Below are 23,441 nucleotides of genomic sequence, written 5' to 3' on the forward strand. Positions count from 1 at the left end.
CTATTTTATCAATTTAGTTATCGGTAATAGTAAAAATCACACCTGTGTGAAGGTAGCGGCGCCTTTGATACATTTTGTCATCAATAAGTGTTTATAATGTGTTTATAGCCATGTGTCACGTGAAGCTTGACCAATCACTTTGTTGACGTGTCTGACCAATCAGAACGTTGACGCAAAAGCCAGGTATAGAGGGCTACCGCTCTATACCTAAAGGTATAGAGCGGCTAGCGCCGCTAAAAAAGAAATGGTTTTGGACATTGATTGATTCATTGATTGAAATGGTGACATACATGGTGACATACAAGGTTATGTCCAAAACAGAGATAAGAGGGCAGAAACCTCTTATCTCCATATTCTAATTTTTTGTAATTTTCCTTAAATTAACGGCCTACTTGATCATACTACAGCGTCACACAGATCTACAAGCTCGAAACGTGGCACGAAGCGTTTCAAGCTTGTTGATCTGCTACGTTTGAATTTGAATCCTGAAAAGTAACAGCTTTGGATATATGAGGTTTGCACCCGATGTTATATATCTGTAGAGCAGGGAGTCTATGGATATGGAGTACTTTTTAGTGCGGAGTCTCGTCTCACATTACAACTGGACTTCCGCACTGCTGCTTCTGCTCAGAGAGAGAAACAAAATCAAGATGGAGAGATAGAGGAAGGTGGAGGAAAGAGAGAGCAGCAGAAGGAAAGGGACAGATGTGGAAAGAAATCGTTCAGAGCATTGGCTCTCAAAGTGGGGTCCTTGGGTGGGGGTCCATAGTTGGCTACTCAAAAATAGCAGGTATACAATCTCACAGCGCATCACTTCGTGCCGCACTGCAATCTTGTACATCTGCTATCTTTTGAAAAGCTTGGAATTTTTATTCTTCTGGGGGGTCCCTGGCACGAACTCGTTTCAGATGGGGGTCCGCCGCCTAAATACATATCAATATGGGGGTCCTTGACAGGAAACGGTTTAAGAAGCACGGGTTCAGAGAGATTCACACTCCGTCTCATCTGAACTGGTCTGTGTTCATCTGGAGTTGCAGGAAGAGTTGAAATAGCGAAAATGGTGTTGCCTGCCTTAAATAGCAGATATACAAGCTCACAACGCATTGCGAGCTTGTAGATCTGCCATTTACAGAGCACGACACCGGCACACAACTAAGTATAAATGAGGCTTTAGCCGTCAGAAGTAAGATTCTCGTACCCCGGGGCCACTACGATTACCACACACACACACTCACACACACACACACACACACACACACACACGCACACACGCACGCTCCACTTGCTCACTCACTCTGTGGAATCTCACGCTGGTCGGCCAAACTTTAATCAAGATCTCTGGACGTGTCCGACTAAAAACTCCCGACAGCTTATCGATCTGTCAAGACGGCATGGTTTAAAAATATCCCAGCGCTACGGGAGGGAATGTCAGATAAAACGTTCTCAGTGACATCACTCTTTATGGAAGGGATATCTGAGGAAAAAAAGATTTAATCTTGGCGGGAAATACGAGGGGGCCCTCCTCCTCCTGCCAGCACTTATAATGCGATGATTTAAAGACGTGTGTGTCCTTATAACTAGAGTGTGGGAAGTTACAGTGCACAGCACATTATAGTGAGTGTGTGAAAAGAAGCATCTATAGCAGTGGTTCTCAACCAGTGGTGCAGGGACCACCAGTGGTCCTTGAGGGGGTTCCAGGTGGTCCCCATGCTAAATGGAGAGTTGGTAACCAAATGGACCCTTATTGGGTACATTTTTATTTCTTGAGCGTAAAATTAAATAAATGTTAGGCTCTCAAGAGTTAAATTATTGTCAAACATCTGCATTACTTCATTTATAAGAAGTCTACACAATTAGAGAATGTAGAAGAATTCTTATTTTGATGAACGTTTGCCTGTTATCACTCCTATGGCACCAACATCAATACAGCATGGAATTGTGGACAAAAGCTTATCCAACGATAACAAAATATTCAAAGTTTTGGGTCTGAGAGGCAAAATGTCATCAAACGGTGGTCCGTGGCTCAAATGCCGAATAAATAATGGACCTTGATATGAAAAGGGTTGAAAAACACTGATCCATAGCGTAACCAAAGTCCTGACGTCACTCCCACTGTCCCGCCGTTATTTTTTGTATTAGATTTCCCATAGTTGAATCTTAGATTGCGTCATATAAGAACTGTTTTCCAAAATTAAACAAACCACCCCCGCAATTTTGTCACGTATGTGACTCTGTGTCGTTTATGATATTGAGTTACATTTGATAACGTCTGTGTTTGGAGAAAAAACTAAAAATCTTACTCTTTGGATAAATTTGTACTTTTTTTGATGCTTCATATCCAGATCCAGTAAAATCGCAGGGGGGATTTGTTCATTTCTGGAGCATAGTTCTTACAGTATATGACGTGATCTAAGATGACCCTATGGGAAATCCAATACAAAAAAATAACGCCCACGGCATTATTGGAAAATAAATCTTATCTCTTATGGGGAGTCCCTGGAACAAAACCTTTTCAGAAGGGGTCCGCGGTCAAATACATATAAATTTGGCTGACCTTGAGTTTGAGAACCAGTGGTGTTTAGTCAATACAACAAGTGCTAGAAAGTACATGGCACAGCGAGCTTCACATTGTTATGGACCCCCAACACCACCGCAGTGAAGCCCACCCATTTGCTACACAGAAATGTAAAACAAAAACACTATTCATTCATTAATTACAGATACCCTGTAAACCCAGGTTTAGTTTGTGAAATACACATGAAATTGTAGTGAACTGTGTGCAAATAAAAGTGATTAAATACCAAAACAAAAATTTCAGACATGATTGATGAATACTTTTGAGAGGTTATCCTTCAATATAACATCATCACTCTCACACACGCACAAAGGGGACAATTAAGTGATGAAATTAACTGTTAAATTGTGTTTCTCGTTACGCACTTGACAAAGCACACATGTAGTGCTTCTCGTGGTTCTCATGTTCTCGAAAATGTTGAATGTTTTTTTTTTTTTTACACAAATCTTTTCTGGCACCAAACATTTTCAGATCGGGGGTCCGCGACCAAATGCATATCAATTTGGGTGGTCCTTGAGATGTAGTGGACCCAGCAGCACTCACACATTCACTAGCAAACTCTGCTGCAGGAGGGAGAGATCAGCCTCTCTCACACACACACACACACACACACACACACACACACTGATGTAAGGAGGAGAGATCAGCCTCTCACACACACATACACTGCTGTAAGGAGGAGAGATCAGCCTCTCACACACACATACACTGCTGTAAGGAGTGGAGATCAGTCTTGATTGTATTCACATTCCTGAGAGAGAGAATGTCATTCTGGATCCAGTGTTCTTGAGTTCCTCCATGGTCTTTTGAATGCAGCTATAAGGAATACAAGAGTGTAGTGCGTGGCTATGTTGACGTGTTGTTGTGTAATGTTATGTCATGGTACATAGGGTCCGGAAGGTATGGTAGGGTACATAGGGTATGGCAGTCGTTCTCAACCTTAATCATATTTGAACTGGGGACCCGCCAAAATAATCATATTTGAAAATAATCATATTTGACCTGGGGACTCCCCCAAAATAATCATATTCGACCTGGGGACCACCCAAAATAATCATGTTTGAACTGGGGACCACCCAAAATAATCATATTTGAACTGGGGACCTCCCACCCTGACAAGCACTTGTAGGAGTTGAGGCATTACATTTAGTTTGACTCTGTTCCACAGATAAATATTGTGAAAATAGCCGATCTACAGTACAAGCGTTGCAAGCTTGCAAATCGGCTATTTTCAAAATGTTTGCCTCTGTCTTATTTTATTTGACAATTTAGCCAATGTTTGACCAGTTTTTAATAGTATAGTTTGTTGAGCTTTTTTCATTTCATTTTCTCATATATTTTTTTGTATTAAAAAGATCTTAAAAGTCCTTAAATTGCCATTTAACTGTCATCTGGGGACACCGCCAAAATCATGTGGGGAGCCCCCTGGGAGTCTCGACCCACAGGTTGAGAAGCACTGCGGTATGGTAGGATACATAGGGGGGTCTGGTCGGGTATATATGGTCTAGGCATGTATGCTCTGTACAAGAAAGGTATTTTGAGATAAACGGCGGAAGACCTTCACTTGTGGTCCTCCACCACATACAATGACCTCATAGTACAGGAGACGTCCCAAACAGAGCCACGCGCTGTAGAACGCTCTCAACAATCCCCTCGACAAGCACAGACATTCCAAATGAAGATCCATGATGTTGAAGATCTCCCTGGAGAGGAGATGGGACAAATACCAACCTCTGGGCTTTAAGACGTAGTAAAAAAAACAACAACCTCGGAACGTCGACAAAAGAACAAGCCGGGGCGGGCCCACGAGCACAGTAGAATGCCGGACAAATGCCGTACGGTACGTCCATCTCTGTAAATTCTTCCGACAATTTCTAAGGTTTTACAACCCGCTGTTCAGAAAAGCCAGTCTTTTACCTCTACTGTATCTTATACATCTCGTCTTTACATAGTACGTCCTCAGCCAACAGTTTCCTCAGTGAGGCCCAGAGCCTTGACAAGGTCTTGGGAGTTGCAGAATCATCGTTAGCAACATGGCGGCTGCCAGGAGGGCTTCTGTTGGATGGTTCCTTCACCTCCGATCCCCAGCGGTGAGTTCTTTCTTGATTCGTCTGTCCGGTCACAAACCGTGCTGGGTGGGACTGCAGGGCCCGTTCACCTGAAACAAGAGGAGAAGACAAGTTTAGTAATCATCTAATTACGATGGTCGCTGTTCTCATGTTGAGGCCTGGGCCGCAGCGTGGCAGTCCAGGCACCCTAGGCTGCAATAGCAGCGTGTCGCGGGTTTGAATCCCGTTTCCGACGACCTTTGCTGCGTGTCACTCCCCATCTCTCTCCCCATTTCCTGTCAGTCTACTGTCCTATCTATAAAGGCATTAAAAAGCCACGGCAAACCGTGGGGGTTTGGGGGGGCGCTACCGACTGCACGGTGGCGCAGTCGGTAGCGCTGTCGCCTCACAGCTAGAAGGTCCTGGGTTCGATTCCCGCCGGGGACGCTGGGGGCGTGTCTTCTCCTCCGCGTCATCAGCGCCCATACCCTAGGTGGGGTTGGCGAAAGGGCCTACTCTGTGTGGGGTTTGCATGTTCTCCCCGTGTCTCCTAGGGTAGTTAATACCCTCACAAAAACATGTAGTAATCCTGGTCGCTATACCGCCTCCCCCATGACAGCCGGGGCGCCTGATGGAGGGGAAGGGAACTGGTTGGAATAACGCGTTCCTTCCACGCGCTACGTCCTACCAGGGAAACTCCCCGCTGTCAGGTGACAAGAAGGTCAGTTGGCTCTCATGCATTGAAGGAAGCATGAGCTCGGCCCTGGCCTCCCTACGCTGTGGGGGACTGGTGTAGCGCTGGTGTAGCGCCCAGGATCACTTAGGAAATTGGCACCGGGAGAAAATAAATTGTTACAAAAATCGTGGGATAAAAATGTAAGAAAAAAAAAAAAGCCCTCCCCCCCCCCCCCAAAAAAAAAGAATAAACCACTTGAAGGACGACTTCACCCATTGGTACTATAATACGGTACCATTTCTGTCTACTCACTCCGTGTCTCGAAGGAGGACTATGGATAGTTCAGCAAAAGTAGTTAATATAGCATCACAATCATTTTAACCACTTTTTCTATTTAAACGTTGGCTATTCAAAAATTGCAGATCTACAAGCGCAGCGTGTCACTTCGTGCTGCGCTGCGAGCTTTTACATGTTTTTTTAAATATTGAATATTTTAGATTTTTTTTAACAAATCTCAAGGGGCCCCAGGAACACTCTTTTCAGATGGGTGTCCGCGGCCAAATACATATCAATTTGGGGGTCCTTGATTAAGTTATTGCACAGACACTCAGACGCTGAGTTCATGATTTGAGGCATTTTGTTAAAAACAAGTCACTCCTGCAAACTTTAGATGCCAATCTTAGACAATCAGGATGGACAATACAAAATCGGACAGATCACATGATTATAGACATAATGTGCGTGCAAAGTTTCACGTCGTTCGGGCAAACAGTGCAGGAGATTAGCTGTTCACAGACGGACGGACAGGGGTCAAAACATAGTCTCGGCCACACCTTCGGCCTGGCGGAGACAACAAAACAAAGGGTTTGAAACTCATGATTCTCACCGACTGAAGCAGCACTAGTTGTGTGCACCACAATCTCGCTAGCAGGGAATGTGACGTACGTATGGAGCCAAGCATAAATCACTTTTGTAGATGAAAGACCATCAAGGGGAGCCTGGACATTTTGAACTGGGGCGGGCGGGCTTTGAGAGGCTTTTAAAGTGCACACGATTTGCTGTTTATCACTTCACCACTTGTTCCAGGAACTCTGCTATCTGTCGGGAGCGCACGACTCATCCTCCTTCCGCCCATCTGTCACTCTCTCACAAGCTTATCAGCAATAAAACACAGCACACCACCATCATAAGGCTGAGTAGTTGTGCGTGTTGCGTATCGTGTATTTGTGCATGTTGTGTGTTGCTGTATGTGCATAGATCTACAGTAATGCAAGGCCTCATAAATAAGGCTTTGTGCGTGTGCATCGGTCAGTTCATCTCTTGTCCGAATTCAAAAATCTCAATTCGATGTTTATCTGATCCCAACACACAGGGGTCCCCAGCTAAATGACTGATATTTAGGAGCCAAATGGTCCCTTACGGGTCTGTAACCAAATGGTTCCATTTGTACACTCTCAGAGCTAAAGTAACAGTGAGGCTTTTACAGCGTCGACTGGGGTTGCAGAGATAGGAATCATGTAAAAATGGCATCCGTGGCCAAATGCCTATCAAACTTGGGGTTCTTTATATATATCGTCTCTGTCAGGTGGAAACCTCATATGTCCAAAACTTACTTTTCAGGATTCGGATTCAAAAATAGCAAAAGTAGCAGATCTACAAGCTCAAAACGCGTCGCTTCGTGCCGCGTTTGGAGCTTGCGAATCTGCTACTTTTGATACTTTTGTGTGACGCTGTAGTCTGATCAAGTAGGGCGTTCATTTGCGGAAAAAAACACAAAAAGGTTTAAATATGGAGATAAGGTTTCTGTCCGACAGCGACGATATATAAAAAAAAGTTGAGAATGACTCTGCTAAAGCAATGAAAGGCTCTTTGGGATTTTTTAAAATCTAGGTAAAACCCATATTTTTTCCTTGCATTACGATTCCCCCTAGCTTAATTGATTTTATGTTCACCTCTTCTTACCCTGTGGTTTTAAATACTGTTTTTTTTGCTGGTTTGTACATTTACAGCTGTGAACTGCCGCATATTGATTGTTTGATCATACGTGCTGGCAAATTTACACAGTATATTCTTTGCTATTGAGTTTTTGTTCTATAATTTGTTGTGTGAAGTGTACAGAGACCCCTTTGGGGTGATGTTGCACTATAAATAAATAAACACTGAACTGAACTGAACGTGTCCACTCTCTCACTGAGGCTTCTCAAGGAGGCCTGGCTGGACCCGTACCAAGGTGCTGATGAGCTGAACGCCTCGCCGGCCAACTGGGTTTAACATGCAGAGTCCTCTGTAGTGCAGTAGTTTAGTTACCCTGGGCTATTAACACCTCCCACTCCACTCATTACAGAGAGAAGGAAGCTAGATCTGTTCAGGATCTAACAATCTATCCATCTAACAATAACAATTAAAGGTCTCACTCAAAGGTGATATCGATAACATTTTTATTGTTATGTAAACGAATAATAAAAAGAAAACATTACGTCCACAGGGGTTTTAAAAAGGTGCAGATAAAAAGCATCACCCCCTACAGAAAAAAAGATATATATACAGTATGTATATATATATATAATATATATAGTATTATGATTGCGAAATAATAATCTTTGTAAGCCATTATCCAATGCTTCGGTTTTCTTTGGGAAAGTACTGTTTTCCCCGCACAATCCTCTGATTCAGGGAAATTAAGGAACTTTATGCAACAGAGGTGTTGTGATGTGTAGCTGAATATTGTCTATTGCACAACAGAGGTGTTGTGATGTGTAGCTGAATATTGTCTATTGCACCTTTAAAGTTGCTATAGACCAGTGGTTCTCAACCTGTGGGCCGGGACCCCAAGGGTCCAGTAAAGTGACCATTTAAGGACTTTTAATACTTTTTTTTTTAAAGGAGAAAAAAATAAAATCAAAAGTAATCAACAAACTATACAATGAAAACTGGTCAAACATTGGCCAAATTGTCAAATAATTAAGAAAGAGACAAAGATTGTGAAAATAGCTGATCTACAGTAGGTCAGCTATTTTCACAAACTAAATGTAATGCTTCAATTCAAATATGATTATTTTGGGGGGGTCCCCAGTTCAAATATGATTTGTATTTTTTTTTTTGGGGGGGGGGGGGTCCCCAGTTCAAATATGATTATTTTGGGGGGGTCCCCAGTTCAAATATGATTATTTTGGAGGGTTGGCCTGAAAAGGTTGAGAATCACTGCTATAGACAACGTGTCCAAAACAAACATTTTGGGACCCGCCAAAATATTCAAATTAAATGAAATATTTTGGGGGAAAGGTTTCACTTTTATTCTGTACCTTTTTAAAAAGTTTCCGTGGATGTATCACTTTCTTTTGATTATTTGTTTACATAAGAATTTTATCAATCACTTAAGAATGTCACTGCGGGCAATGTTGTGACAGCTGTGTTGCATCGACAATGAAACGCGTGAACCCCTAGTGCAGTAGTTCTCAAACCTTTTCATGTCAAGGACCCCCAAATTGATATGCATTTGGCCGTGGACCCCCAACTGTATAAAAAACATATATCAAAAACGTTTTCAATATAAAACATGTATAAAACAAAAACAGCAGATGTACAAGCTCTGAGCTTGTAGATCTGCTATTTTTGAATAGCCAAAGTATATAAAATGGATCAAGTGGTTAAAATGCTTGTGATGCTATCTTAACAAATTTTGCTGGGGACCCCCTGGAACCACCCCAAGGACCCCACTTACAAATAGTGATCTATTACTGCACCAGTAACTACCAAAAGCACAACTTAAAAGCACGACAAAGCTGTACAGTGTACACAACTGGCTCGAGTCACAATCAAAGAATGCGTGATGAGGAAAAGAGTTGTAAATGTCAAGGCTTCTCTCGGTGAATCTCCCGAGAGCAATAACAACTTGACGGGTTCAATTTTGCACCTCGGACAGCATCCCAGTTTCAGCAGAACACCCGGCCATGTATGTGTTTGTTCTTGGTATGAGCCAACACAAACCACAAGCTTTCAAACTGTCAAGTATTAAGTCTTATTACGGGTGAATTAACAATATAAATATTGTGGGAACATCAAACCTAATGATGGAAAAACACTTTTAACCACTGTCAAACAGGCAATTTTTTCTTAAAGATTTGAGAAATGTTTAAAAAACTACAAGCTCACAACTCGTCGCAATGTGCTTAAGTGGTTAACAAAGATCATTAATTGCAAAGTATTAGTCCAAATATTATGGTTTGGATTCATGTAGATCGTCTCTGTCGGGTGAAAACCTGATGTCCAAAACATTCCTAAGCCAATAATTTGATGACCGGCAGGGGTTCCGGTAGGAGACATAAAGAGTCTCCTTTGTGTCTCCTGCCGGAACCACTGACCATCAAATGATTGGCTTACAAATGTGACAAAAAATAAAAAATATCCATTTATTCAAGTCTCCATGGGGTGACTAATCGCTATAATTTTCTTTTTTGGGTGAACTATCCCTTTAAGGAAAAACCCTGGTTTTCTTTAAACTACGTGTGGACACCTGCTTCTGTTCATGTGACAAAACAAAAAACATTTGTTTTCACACGTCTAGGAGGTGCTGATGGGGCAAGACAGACACTTTCGCTGGTCAGAGACACGTTTCGTTTTTTTTGGAATAATTTCTCCTCTGTACACAACCAGACCTCGTCCTTGAAAGCCTCGCCAAACGCCCTCGTTAACCGTGCGCTCGGTTCCAGGTTATCCCCACATGACCAACATACGGCACATAACAGACCCTTGCAACTTCAAAGGGAGGTCCGACAGAACAATGTCACTTTAATCGAGGCTGAGTAAGCGGAGTGATTAATCAATCTCTCATTCACGCAGGCAGGCAGAGACGTGAAGATAAACACATGGCCACATGCAGAGCCACACACAAACGTTTTTGGCATTTTTAAGCTTTATTTTCAGATGGGTCAGTGCAGAGAAGACGGTAAAACGCTAGTACAATTTTGTGAGCATTATGTGGCTATTTACCTCTAAATGGCTCTGGATAAGAGCCATTTAGGCTAAAGTTAGGCTAAATGCCTAAATTGTACAGTGTAAACTTGTGGGAGCATAACGGTCTGTGTACAAACTCAGTGGTTCTCAAACTTGTACGTGCCAAGGACCCGCAAGGCCCCCGCATCTGAAAATGTTTTGTGCCAGGGACCCCCAGAAAAGAAGATTTATGTAAAAAAAAAATGATCAGGAGGGAGCCAAGTATAGATGTGTTGTTCTGCTGAGATCATAATGCATTATGACCAGCACTTATGATACTTCATAAACCTTGTTATAAGTTTGTTAAGCATATTTATAAACATGTATAACGAGTGTTATGAAGTACATTATAATGCATTATAAATGCGCTTCTAATGCATTATAGACCCGACCTTAATATAAAGTCTCACCATTTTGTTTTAACACCGTGTCTACACACGGATACATACAGACTGACATGTATCGACACACTGCAACAACATTAATAACACGCTACAACCATTAGCTGATAGTAACGCCAACCCCGCCAGATGCTCTGCTTTATTTCACTAACACCATTCTGTTGCATATTGCTTTCTCGGGCTCTGCTTTACCTCTCTCAAAAACTCCTGATAAATGGTGATTGCTATAACAAGGCACCCATGAGTCAAAACCATAAACACGTGGCCTTTAAAAGCATGTTCCGTGTCTAGCTGTTAGCGTGCAGAGATCAGCCTGAGGTCAGGATTCCAGTAAAACACAATAATACGTTGACGGGGGAAGTCACAAAAGTTTAGAAGGCGAGTAGAAACTGTGATTTTTGAGACAGAGTGGGCAAAAATTGCCGCTAGAACTTTACAACGAGATTGGGAGCAAATAATGACAAACAAGTATGCTTTTTTAAGCTGTAAAGCTGCTGTTATGGCTATTTTTTACACACAAGGTGATGCAAGTTATCTATTAGTAGTCATGAGTCCCGTATGTTAAAGTACAACTTAGTTTTTTTACAACCAAGGTTTATGTTTTAGATTGTAAATAAAGTAAATAAAAGATGTGTGTTAAAAAAAAATGTAATTTACTGCTTTCTATAGTTTTAGCAATTTTCGCGATCTTTTTTACAGTGGGCGGGGGCATTCTGTCCGGTGGCTATAATATGTCTTTTTTTACACAATAACCCAGCGTTTTCTTTATTATTATTTAAAGTAGCTCTTCTAGCCCCCAATAACTCACATCTGGCCATCAAAGACCACAGGACCTTTATTATTGTGTAAAAAAGGCATATTTAGCCACCGGACAGAATGCCCCCGCCCACTGTAAAAAAAGATCGCGAAAATTGCTAAAACTATAGAAAACAGTAAATGAAACACTCATATTTTATTTACTTTAATTACAAGCTAAAATATAAACCTTGGTTGTAAAAAAACAAAGTTGTCCTTTAAAGATATAGCTGTTTTTTGGCAGCTCAGATACAAAAAAATATTTCAGGTTTTCATGTTAAATATCGAAACTATTTTCTATAACGAATCAAAAACGTGTATACATTTTTGTCATCGACTAAATCGATTTGTCTAATTAACCACTTAACCCTGTGTTGCGTGAGGCCATGACATCGCTCACTGCTCATTCATTCATTGGTGGCTGTGCCAATCATTCTCTCTCCTTTTCCCCATCAGGCTGGCACACCTGCAGCAGATTCCCCAAATCCTAATTGCTGCAGACTACTCCTTTAAAAGCCAGCCTGGCCAGTGTGTAGAGTAGACAGACAGACACAGACCCAGCAACAGCTTAAACCATCACTGCCAGTAGTTAAGCTAGATAGCCTCTTCATTAATTTGTTTTGTTTCTTATTTTAGTTTAGCCTGGAGATGGCCGGTAGTCACTCTTTTAGTTTATAGTTTAGTTAGAGATTGGTCTTTTCAGTTAGGGAGGGGGGAGCAGCTTCAACGTCCCTACAGGGGGTTAGCCTGGGACCAGACGAATCTGCGAGTGCAAAAGAAAATTGCACTCTGCGACTTGGGTCTGGCACCGCTCCATAGAGAATCCATTTCCTGTTCCAGGAGACGTGGGGAACCAATCAGGGCTCAGTATTCGAATATGGGAGACTGGTAGTTGGTTGTAGGTCTAACCAATTGTGTCGAAGGCTATTGTTTTGATCCCGCCCCTTGGGAAGAAAAACGTCCTCTTGGAAGCACCAGACTCATATCCACGCAGTGATATAGTCTAGCTACGCCAGGCTAACAGGGGGTGGCCTGGTTCCCCCTCCATTATGTTAATTTTGGCCAGCATCTCCAGGCTCTTTTGGTTCTTTGAGTTCACCTTCATTTGGTAAAGTATTCACATTGAGTTCATTTGTTTCCCCTCCGATTTAAGTTTATTCTTTGGGGAAAAGATGTTTAATAAAAAACGTTGAAACTTTCCATTTTGTGGTGTCCTATCCTTTATGTTGGGGTCTCCATTCTTGAGCCACTTGTTATGTTGTTGCATTCTTTGGAGACCATAACACCTGTATTGTACTTTGTTGCACAAAAGTTGCCATACAAAAACACACAGTGAAAATAGCCCATCAACAAGCTCATATTGCGATGCGTTGGGCTTGTAGATCTGCTATTTTCAGTATTTTTTTTCCTACTTCAATTTCAATCTTGAAGAGTAACAGTTTTGGACATATGAGGTTTCCACCCGACAGACGATAAATATATATTATGACTTCTAGTGTGTAACTCATACCTCCTTTTGTCAAAACGCCCCAACCATTCCTGTTATTTGGAACACATTGTGTAGGTGAGGTGTGTGTACATGCTCGCACGCACTTTACGGTGAACAGCAATTAACCTGTGATTAGCCTGCAGCAGTCACTCATCAAATATAAAATAAATAAATGCTATAGCTCGGCCTAATAGAAGTACATAAAGGTAGCTGTATGAACAGGCAGAGATGAAGGAAAACCTCTCTGTTTGAATAGAATACAGCCAAGAAAAATTTGCCTAGCGGCAAAACCAACCCCAGAAAGGTGGGATACAATGAAAAGCCCAATTCATCTCTGTGTATTAACACATTTCGATGTGTTTTATGTGCAGTTGGGGCTTGGCTAGGGCCTCGTTTAAACGTCAATGTGGATCCTTCATCCAGGGTGGAAACGTGAACCAACACCAGCCAACGAGCCAAAGAACGCAGGTATGCTTTGGCTGGTGAGCCTTTCTCCTCTGCTTTGGTGGCTAACCCATCATCATTTAGAAATGGTGAAAGCTGTTGAAAGCCTACGTGTGTGTCTGTATGTGTGCACGCGTTATGAATGAATGTATGAGTCAGTGTGTGTTCAACTAAATCTTTATTTCAGACCCAGGGAGATCCATATCAAAATTATACAAAACACAATAAAATAAATAATTTAGAAAATAAAATGCAACTAGCCCACATTGTTCAGTTTCTGACATACAAACATGTGCGCCAATGGTTCCACAGTCTAGAAAAGAACCTGACAGAACTGCGTGTAGTGTCCGTTAAGACAGCGATGATGTCATTTACTGACTCAGATGCCCTACACATAAATCTGTGCATAAGGTCATGTAGCAGAGCAGGTGGGTACCCCGACACTAACAAACATCTGGCTTGCACTGGAGCTTCTTGGAGCTCTCACAGCAGCCTCATGCAGTCATTATAAGCCACTGTGAGTCGTCTGATGCTGCCTTGTCTGTAGCGACACCAAAGGTGGGCAGTATACAGTGGTGTACAAAAGGATCTAAAGAGAGAGATCATCACAGGTACCGAGCACATGCTAAATTTGCGACACAGCATGTTCGCTTGGGCATACAGCTTCCGCCGCTGTCTATAGATGTCTTTGTCATCTCAAAGGTCATTGGAGATAATATGGCCCAAATAAGTAATCTCACTGCAAACACTAAGGGCAGTCCAGCCAGATAGAAGTCAGGGAAGGTTGATTGTCTGTCTTGACTTCCCCCATTTTACTCTCATCGTCTGGTGTGCATACCAGAACACCAAGATTCTGACTAAGAAACTAGGGACCCCTCTTTGTGTCAGTTTAAAAAAATAACGTTTCATGATTAATGCGGTCAAACACCCTAGAAGCATCAATAACAGATACAAACATAGTAGAATTCTGCCTACTATATTTATCTAAAATCTCTTTAAGAGCAAAAATACACAAATCAGTACCATGTTTTCGTTTGAAATTGGTTATCAGCAGACAAGATCAACATCTCAAGTCTACTCAGTAGAATTGTCTCTAGCACTTTGGACAAAACTCTGGCCAAGGCTATTGGCCTACAATTATCTGAGCTGTTTAGCTTACCCACTTTGTCTTTAATGACCGGCACTAACACAACAGAGAGTATGGAAACAGGTAAAAACCCATGAACAAAAAAACCTGTAAAACACATAGCAACCAAAGGACACAGTTTCTTACTGGCTAGTTTAAGATGTTCAGCTGTTATATTGTCCAGACCGCAGGCCTTATTATCTCCTAGCTTCAAAACTGCTTCATGAACTTCAGCAGGAATAACAATCACCTCATCATTAAAATCAACATTTTACACAGTTAAACAGCTCAGAATACCGTTTCTGCCATAACTGTGAAATGTCATCAGAACCACTCACACCATCTATATTTGATGGAGATGTTTTACAGTTATTGATCATTTTTATTTTCTTCCAGAAATCATTGATATATTATTCTTTTGCAGCTTCTTTGCCAGTGAATCTGACCTCATTATATTTCTTTTAATAAGCCCATGTTTTAAAAGCCATTCTAGCCTCTGCATAAAGCTCTTGAATGTGATTATTCCACCCTGGCTTAGCATTACATACTTTTGACCTATGTTGTGGAGAGGCCTGCTGGAAATACAGAGGGACTCATTCATACAGGGAAGATACATCATTACAGTGTTGCACATTCCTGCAGTTCATGTCGCAACACAATAGTGCATCTTTTGGCACCTGTTACCCTAGCAAGGCATCAGAAAGATTTACATATTTATCAAGATCTCTCTTGGTCAGTTTAGCCCAGTCTATTTTCCCTGCACTTAAAGCTGTTATCCACAGGCAACACCGATAGATTGCCTGTATTTAACACTACACAAAAGGGTATGTGGTCGGTGGTAGCCAGATCATAACCAATCTCCATTTTACCTATAGAGTCATAAGCATCCACTGTACAGAGGCAATGATCAAGCCAGGAAGTAGTGTGCGAAGCCTCGCTAATAGAAGTATAGCTATTATCAGGCAAAAGAACCTTGCTAGATAAAATCAATCCACTCCACTGTCTACACAAAATTGCATTACATGCTTACCAAATAAGCTTACCCGAGTTCGCATCAGACACATCACCATTCATGTCACCAACAACATAGATACAGAAAGAAGGATTATCCTGAATGAAAGACATAATAAATGCCATTCTGCTGAGATTCTCATCCTCATTTGATAGCACTCATATGGTGTATAAACATTTAAAATGTTTAACTTTTTGTCGCTACAACACAGCTCTATCCCAATAGCCCAGTCAACTCCCAATCTAATAACGTTAACCAACTGAACTAACAAAGTGTTTTTTTGGGTTAGGGTTATTCTCAATGACAAGGGTTTATATTTCATACTTTAAAAAAAAAAGTCATATGTCTGTGTGGTTTTCACTAGTGGTTAAAAGTCCAGATGAGGAAGAGCTCATAATACAAAAAAGGAGAAATAATATTTCTATGGTAGACAGAGTCTACCTAGCCTGGTAAACCCTCCCTCCGGAAATCTCATTTCCATTTGATTCCAGGAGTGAGTCTGGCCTGATTGCCCATTGTGGGAGTTTCTAGCGGAATTACCAACTAACCGAGCCAATCAGCGCCCTCGCTCATTGTTTTGTGATTGACAGCGGGGGTAGGCCAATCAGGTGGAACCAGAGTGGTTCACACGTCATAAATCAATACACCTTTCATAAAGCTGCTCATTAACATCAAAGACAAACCAATTACTCCTGGTGATAATCCCTGCAGCTTAAAGTGGCTTAATTGGACATCAAAGGGCCACTTGGACATCAAAGCTACATTACTCCCACCCAGCTCCAGCCCACAGCCAAATTGCCCATATAGGTCTGCAGGCCAGACTCAGTCCTGAAATAAAATACAATTGAGATTTCTGGAGGGAGGGTTTACCAGGCTAGAGTCTACCTGGCACCCCTACGAATACAAATAACCATATGGTAACCTAAAAGTGGCACCCCAGATGGGATTAATAAAACATTGAGAATAATAAAACAAAACAAAATTTCAGTGGAAACACACAGTGTGTGTGTGTGTGTGTGTGTGTGTGTGTGTGTGTGTGTGTGTGTGTGTGTGTGAAGCCACTGACCCGTGCATCGTACTCCAGTACGAAGGGAGGGATGTCGATCTGCTCTGGCTTGATGCAGGTGAACAGCTGACGCAGGCTGTCTAGGTAGTGCACCTTCTCCTTCATCCCAGACACACTGAAGGAGGTGAAGAACCATGTAGACACCTGGGGAGAGGAGAGGCAGTAATTAACTCATTAAGACATGAGGCCGACTCTACAAATGCCTTCCAAATCAGTAGTTCTCAAAACGTTTTCGTTCCAAGGACCCTCAAATTTCAGGGAAGAGACAGACAGGCACACAAAAAGACAGAGAGAGGGAGAAAAAGAGACGGATGGATGGATGATAAGACAGAGACAGACAGACAAAGTGAACGTGAAGAAAGGGCAAGAATGAGGAGAGACAGAGAAATTAAGAGAGGGATGCAGCTGGAGGTGGCTATGAAGTTAAACCATAATACGTATTATGTCGAAGACACATGCAAGTTTTTAGCCTTTATTTACCCAGAGAAGAGGGGCTGAGCACTAGCGCTCTTTTACAGCAACACGCCACACAATCACACACAATCACAAACACACACAGAAACCTGGGACAGTACAACCACAGTCTAATTCCGTTGGCCACAGAGCAGCTGGAGCAGTTTAGGGGTTGAGGGCCTTGCTCAAGGGCACTTCAGCGGTGTTGAGGGAGGGGTGAGTGGTGGTCATTCACTTCCCCACCCAGATTTCTTCTGCCGGTCCCAGAACCTTTCTCCTCTAACCTTTAGGCCCCCGCTGGTAACCCTCTATGCGTACTCTACAACTCAGGGGTCTCCATTGTTTTTCAGGCCAAGGACCCCTTAGCTGAGAGAGAGATGAAGCAGGGACCCACACCACTACATATTGTTTAAAATTGTGTTGCAGATTGAACTTTGTCATAGATTTCATAGATCGCTTCATAGACTTGTTTGACAGCACTGAAAATCAGTGTTGTGTAAATTAATGTTTAGTTTGTTTGTTAAAAAAATTAACTCTGCCAGAGTTAGACTGCCAGAGTTAAACATCATCTACAGCTGCCCTTGCCAGCGATTCCGAGCGTTTTTTACTAACCTTTGAAAAATCATAGAATATTTTTCTTCCCAAAGATCCACCCGCCGATCGCTTTAAAAGACGTAGCAGAGTAGAATCGGAGAGAAAAACGTGTGCCGCCGTGATATTCCATTCCATAGTTGTGGGCAGTTGAATGTGGGTTGTTTTTCTAAATCCTTTAACATTAGATCGGACGGGGCTGGGTTTGTCACATTATTTCCGGGTCTACTGTTCTCCAGAAGTCATAGGATCACTTATAGGTTGGTGAACAGCGCCCTCTAGCAAACACGACACACTCGTCAACTCGTCATTGGCAGTGTGGACCTCGGGCTAACTGGCAGTCAATGAGTTAATGTTGGATTCATGTATTGTACCCTCAATATTTAGTCAACTTGACTGTTGGCTCTGTACTTGGTCTGCTCTTTTTCTCTCTACACCAACTCTGAAAATAGCTCACAACGCCTCGTGCTGCGAGGCGTTGTGAGCTTAGAGCTGCAATTTTTCGGCTAATGTTCTCCATAACACAAAGATTTGGCGGACCCCCCGGAGTTTCCCCGAGGACCCCCTAGGGGTCCTGGACCCCCTGTTGAAGACCCCTGCTCTACAACTTATCTATCTAGCTATCTATATACAGTATAGGCCGTTTGAAACTTCAGTCCATGTTAATGTGAACCCAGAACTATGCTATGTGACCTCATCTCCCAAACCCACGAAAGAGAGATTACCACAGCAATTAGTTAAGAATGGGAGTGTGTGTGTGTGCGTGTGCGTGTGTGCGTGTGCGTGTGCGTGTGCGTGTGTGTGTGTGCGTGTACATATATTATTTACCTTGGAGCGAAAAGTCGGGTGTACGAAGTAGAACGCCCTCAGGTTCCTTTTAAACCTGAAATGCAGAAAACAGAAGTGCTTACAGCTCTGTATCAGAATGTGAGATCATTATCGTGATAATGACTCGTTATTTCCTGTCCAAAGGGGAGAAATAAAAAAACAGCAGTCCCTGAATCAAACCCAGAAATATGACAAAGAGAAAAATATGCCATTCTTTTTATTTATTTATTTTACTTTATCTTCCTTTTCATTTTATTTTTAATGGACTGCCAGTGGCCAAATATGCATATAATCGCTTCCAATATGATGTCCAAAAGCACTTCTCTGAGGCCAAGGTACGTGGTTGTGTCCCAAAAAATACAAACGGTACACACAATCACCTTGCCGTCATCCAACGGCATGGAAACATTTACCAGTCACACACACAACAACTGCAACACACACACACACACACACGTAATCATACATGCCCACAAATTATTCATGTTTGGAAATGCTGTTTCAACAGTTGCTGCACAGTCAAATCGGTGTTAATTTAAACTCAGAAAAACTATTTGCACACTCTTCAGAGTTAAATTAACACTACGTATTTAATGTGATAAGAAGCAATGCAATATGTCCCTGTACTATTGCACCCAATGCAAGAGTTAACACTGCTACTCTCCTGAAAATTAATTACTCAATAGTGGAATGGGGGGAGGGGGGGGGGATTTTCCATATTTTCACCACCTGGTAAAGTCATTTCCTGCAATTTCCAGACTGTAATTCCAAACTATATTAAACTATATTAAAAGCGCCCACCGCCAATTAATGATCGAGTGCCACCTACTGTTGTTAATTCAGTCAATCAACGCATTCTTTCCAAATAATAGTGCAATCCCGTGGCCTTGCTTTTACTTTTGGCATTTCCACAGATGTTCAGGACTCGTGGGAACTTGGTGTACTCAGTTTAAGAAAGTACTTTGACCCTACACGCTATGTATCAACGGTGCTCTTTACATTAATTTGGCTGTCAATGCTTTTGTTGTCCTTGTATAATCTGGGAGACCCAGCCATGAACAATAACCAATTGTGACGGACATAACTTATGCCTGAGAATGCACTGCGATGACAACAGGATATCAAACAGGATATTCAACATCCATTACGATCTCACGGCTCATTCAATCAGCTAACCTGCTGCTTGCCCAAAGGAACAAATCTACAAGCGAACAACACATTATTACTGTAGCCTGTAGATCAGTTCTTTTTGGCAAGTGAATGAGTATAAATTAAGCTTAAGGCTTTCTAAGATTCAAACTGGGTGAATTACCCTGCATACAGTAGTTACATAAAACGCTTTAGCTTGCTCTATCTTGATTTAGCAACAATGAATTTCACATGAATCTCTAAGCCAGTGGTTTTCAAACTTTTTGCGCTCAAGACAAACCAGTGTGCAAGTCAAAATCTCAAGACACATCTCCATTCATATCAGAAATAGCAAATCAACATGCAACACATTGTGATATTGTAGATCTGCTATTCTGGTTATTTTTTTTGGAACAAAATGCCTCAAATCATGAATGCAGTGTCTGATTGCCGTGAAAGACCTAAGAATAAATGGCACCCTTTTCACATAAGCCTATTATAGCGCCACCAGAAGGCCAGAATAACGTACCTGACCTGGCGGAGACCTGTGCTCCGAGGAGCACTTTTTCTAGTTTGCCTTTGTATTGGAAATGAGTTGCCAAAAAGTAGTGAATAAAAAAAAAAAAACATAAATTGTATAGTTGTATATACTGTATTGCAATGAAAATGTGTGGTTGTCACAAAATCCCAAAGCACATCAGGACATGTTGGCACACGGTTTGGGAACTACTGTTCTGAGCTATGCAGCAGGTAAGAAGAAGCTGCACGTACATTGAACCAAAACCATAAAAACACCCGTCTTTATCATATGTCAACAATTACCTGCTGGACCACACATGCACCCACTTAAACATAGTGTATGTATATCGTCACTGTCGGGCAGAAACCTCTTATCTCCATATTCTAACTGTCTGGGTTTATTCGTAAATTCACGCCCTATTTGATCATAATACTTCACAACAAGTAGCAAAAGATCTACCAGCTTGAAATGTTTCGAGCTTGTAGATCTACTACTTTCAAGCTTGTAGATTTACAATGTTTTGGACATATGAGGTTCCCACCCGAAAGAGACGATATACACACTATAGAGGGACTCAGACCACCTACCTGGCGTCTTTTCCCTCATTTAGCCAATATCTCCCTCACGTTGCATGGATCCTCATCAACTAAACATTACCAATCAGGGTTTTTACACACCGTTGTATTTAGCAAATGGAAAACGCCTGCAGAAAAACAGCTGGACATGCTACTCATTAAAAAGGAACATACTCTTAAGTAAATAATAATCAGTCTTATCTAAATAGCAGTTACTAATTACCTTAAGATTTCTCTTAATTATTCCCTTCTAATAACTGGCCTGGGCCGTAGCGTGACGGTCCAGGCACCCTAGGCTGCAATGCCAGCCTGACAGCGTGTCGCGGGTTCGACTCCCGTTCCCGACGACCTTTGCTGCATGTCACCCCCCATCTCTATCCCCATTTCCTGTCAGCCTACTTTCCCTGTCCCTCTCTAAATAAAGGTATAAAAAGCCCCAAAAAAAATCTTAAAAAAAAACACTTAGCACTGGCTACACGTGACATTGCTGTGCAATTTGTTTAGAAATATGTACAGTACAGTACATGATCATGGCATGTATCACGTTCAGGTGATGACTCACATTACAACAAAACAAAACATTACAAATCACCACAGTACACAGTAAAATCCTCAGTGTTCATTTCATTTGGGAGTGTGCCACCAGAACCAAATGTACCCTTCATGACCTCATGGGTCCACAACTCCATTTGGTTCCATTTGTACACTCGCATTGCAAAACAGAAGAAATACATTTAGATACGTAATTTAGATAGTGAGTCATTAGCTTCATGTACTTCAAAACAGTCGCTCATCAGTGCGAAAAGCCCACGTTCTTCTCCAGAAAACTGACCTGTGTCACGTAGCACACACACACACACACACACACACACAGGTGCTGTGGCTGGTATGGACCGCATCTGTTCATACACAGAGTTCAGCATGAGGCAACGAGGCCATGAACACCAGCTGACAAACTTAACAAAAGCACCCCGGAGAGAGAGATACTCAGGACTCAGGGGTGTTAAAACATGACGTACTGTAAGATCAAGATCACATGATCTGATCCTACCCCCCCCCCCCCCCCCCCGCATCCCTAGAGGCCCCCAAAAACACAGACTGACCTCCTCACCACACTCATCTGTTTCCTGGACAAAATAATAATAATAATAATAGATCATAATCTCTTTGAGTGTTTTGGAAAAGGTTTCTGCGTGTTTTCCAGTCTTTTTGGCCTCAGGATGGGCCGGCTCAGAGAGGCTGTGGGCCACAGAGCGGAGCGGCTGGGGGCCGCGGGGAGCATGAACAACGATTCGATGTGGATGAATCCTCCTGCAAAACATGGCCAGCAGAGAGGAGTGCAGGCCAGATGCTTAGTTAAGGATGAACTGAGGACATTTTGAAAAAGGCACTGTTCCAAAGTGCGTCTACAACACGTCAATTAAGATGATTCACGCACCAAACCGTGGAAGCCTGCGACCAGCCCTTAAGCCCCTTGGCTGCCACCCGCCCCACACAACATGTACACATAACGAGACAGTTGTTAAAGGGGATTTAACTGACATTTTTGTTTAAACAAAACGTTTTTTATTTTCCTTTTGACCCTTTTTTTCTCCTCAATTTAGCCGTTATGCCAATTAATTCCTCCCCACACACATGTCTGTGTCGTATCCTACTGACTCGCCTACCAGTGAGGAGCCCCCACCGGGAGGACGTAGAGCCTTCGTCCTACTCCTCCCGCCCAACACTCACTGCTCACAGACGCCGCCCCCAGTCCGTAGGAGTACGTAAAGTGACAATTCTCACCCTCCCCGTCCGGCTTCCCTCCCCCGAACAATTGTGTTCGCATAGATGCTCGACAAAGACGACCTCAAAAATGTGTTTGTTTATTTTTCCCTGGGAAGCATGACTTTCCCTTTTGCTACACTAATGAAGTTTGACGCGACATGAATTGAGTTACAAAGCGTCAGCCCGTTCGTGTTGGACAGCGAGGCATAAAAACTCTGCCCCGAGGGTCTACAGATCACTTCTTGGCAGAGGACTCTTAACATTTCAGCTGTGAAACCTTCCATGGTAGCTTGGCGTGACAGTCGTAATTGTCTCCCCATTTATTTGAATGGTTGCTCGGCACTTGCCCCGCTAGTCCTGTCACTAGCTGCCAATGAGCTTTGTCACCTAAACCTGAGCTCTGGTTGTCCTTTCTATTGCAGGGCACTAATATCGTACTGCATTAAGTCCTCAAAGTGGCGTTTGGGTGGGGGCACGATGGTCCTCGAGGGGGTTCCGGGGGAAACCCCAGCAAAATGAGGAACAGTTTAACCCATTAAAGGAGCTACACCATGAATTTAAAAAATAATAATAATATTTGATATCATATTGTTTATGTCCCTCAAACGTTGTTCAAAAGGTTTGAGCCTAAATCAAGCCTAAATCAAGCAAGATATACTCATTCCAACTAACTTCTCTCTGGCTTATAAAGCACTTTCACCTGCAATACCACATTGTCCTGTTTGGCACGGGGCGCTATTGAGCCAGTTTGTATGCATGTCATGTCCTGGTTCTGTGTGGAAAAAGTAAAAAAAAAAAATAAGAAAAAAATTTAAAAAAATTTAAAATGAAAAAATATATATATATATTTTTTTCCGATTTTTTTTTTTTGGTTAGAACTGAAAAACGGGAGGAATTGTTCCCAGACGTGACGTAGGGTGGGGGAACAAATCTGACGGACTGTTTTCAGACCAAT

The 23,441-nt window shown here is 42.3% G+C and overlaps 1 protein-coding gene across 2 annotated transcripts in view; it reads right to left on the reverse strand.

Moving 5' to 3' along the window:
• Positions 1-335: 335 nt before the first annotated feature.
• The window catches only part of gdap2 (ganglioside induced differentiation associated protein 2), a 58,803-nt gene continuing 35,697 nt past the window's right edge, over positions 336-23,441 (reverse strand). Inside the window, exons 12-15 of one of the 2 annotated variants that reach the window (XR_014602701.1) lie at positions 18,497-18,551; positions 16,625-16,768; positions 3,610-4,733; positions 336-3,530 (exon numbers count right to left, since the gene is read on the reverse strand). Coding sequence is in view for 1 of the 2 variants with exons in the window: in XM_084084329.1 (XP_083940455.1) it covers positions 4,695-4,733; positions 16,625-16,768; positions 18,497-18,551 (238 nt within the window). In the remaining variant the exon portion in view is untranslated. Of the gene's footprint in view, positions 4,734-16,624; positions 16,769-18,496; positions 18,552-23,441 lie in introns of both variants that reach the window. The other variant, XM_084084329.1, reaches the window with a different exon arrangement.

The sequence above is a fragment of the Gymnoscopelus microlampas genome, assembly GCF_963454915.1.
Source record: "Gymnoscopelus microlampas genome assembly, chromosome: 17".
Lineage (NCBI taxonomy): Eukaryota > Metazoa > Chordata > Actinopteri > Myctophiformes > Myctophidae > Gymnoscopelus > Gymnoscopelus microlampas.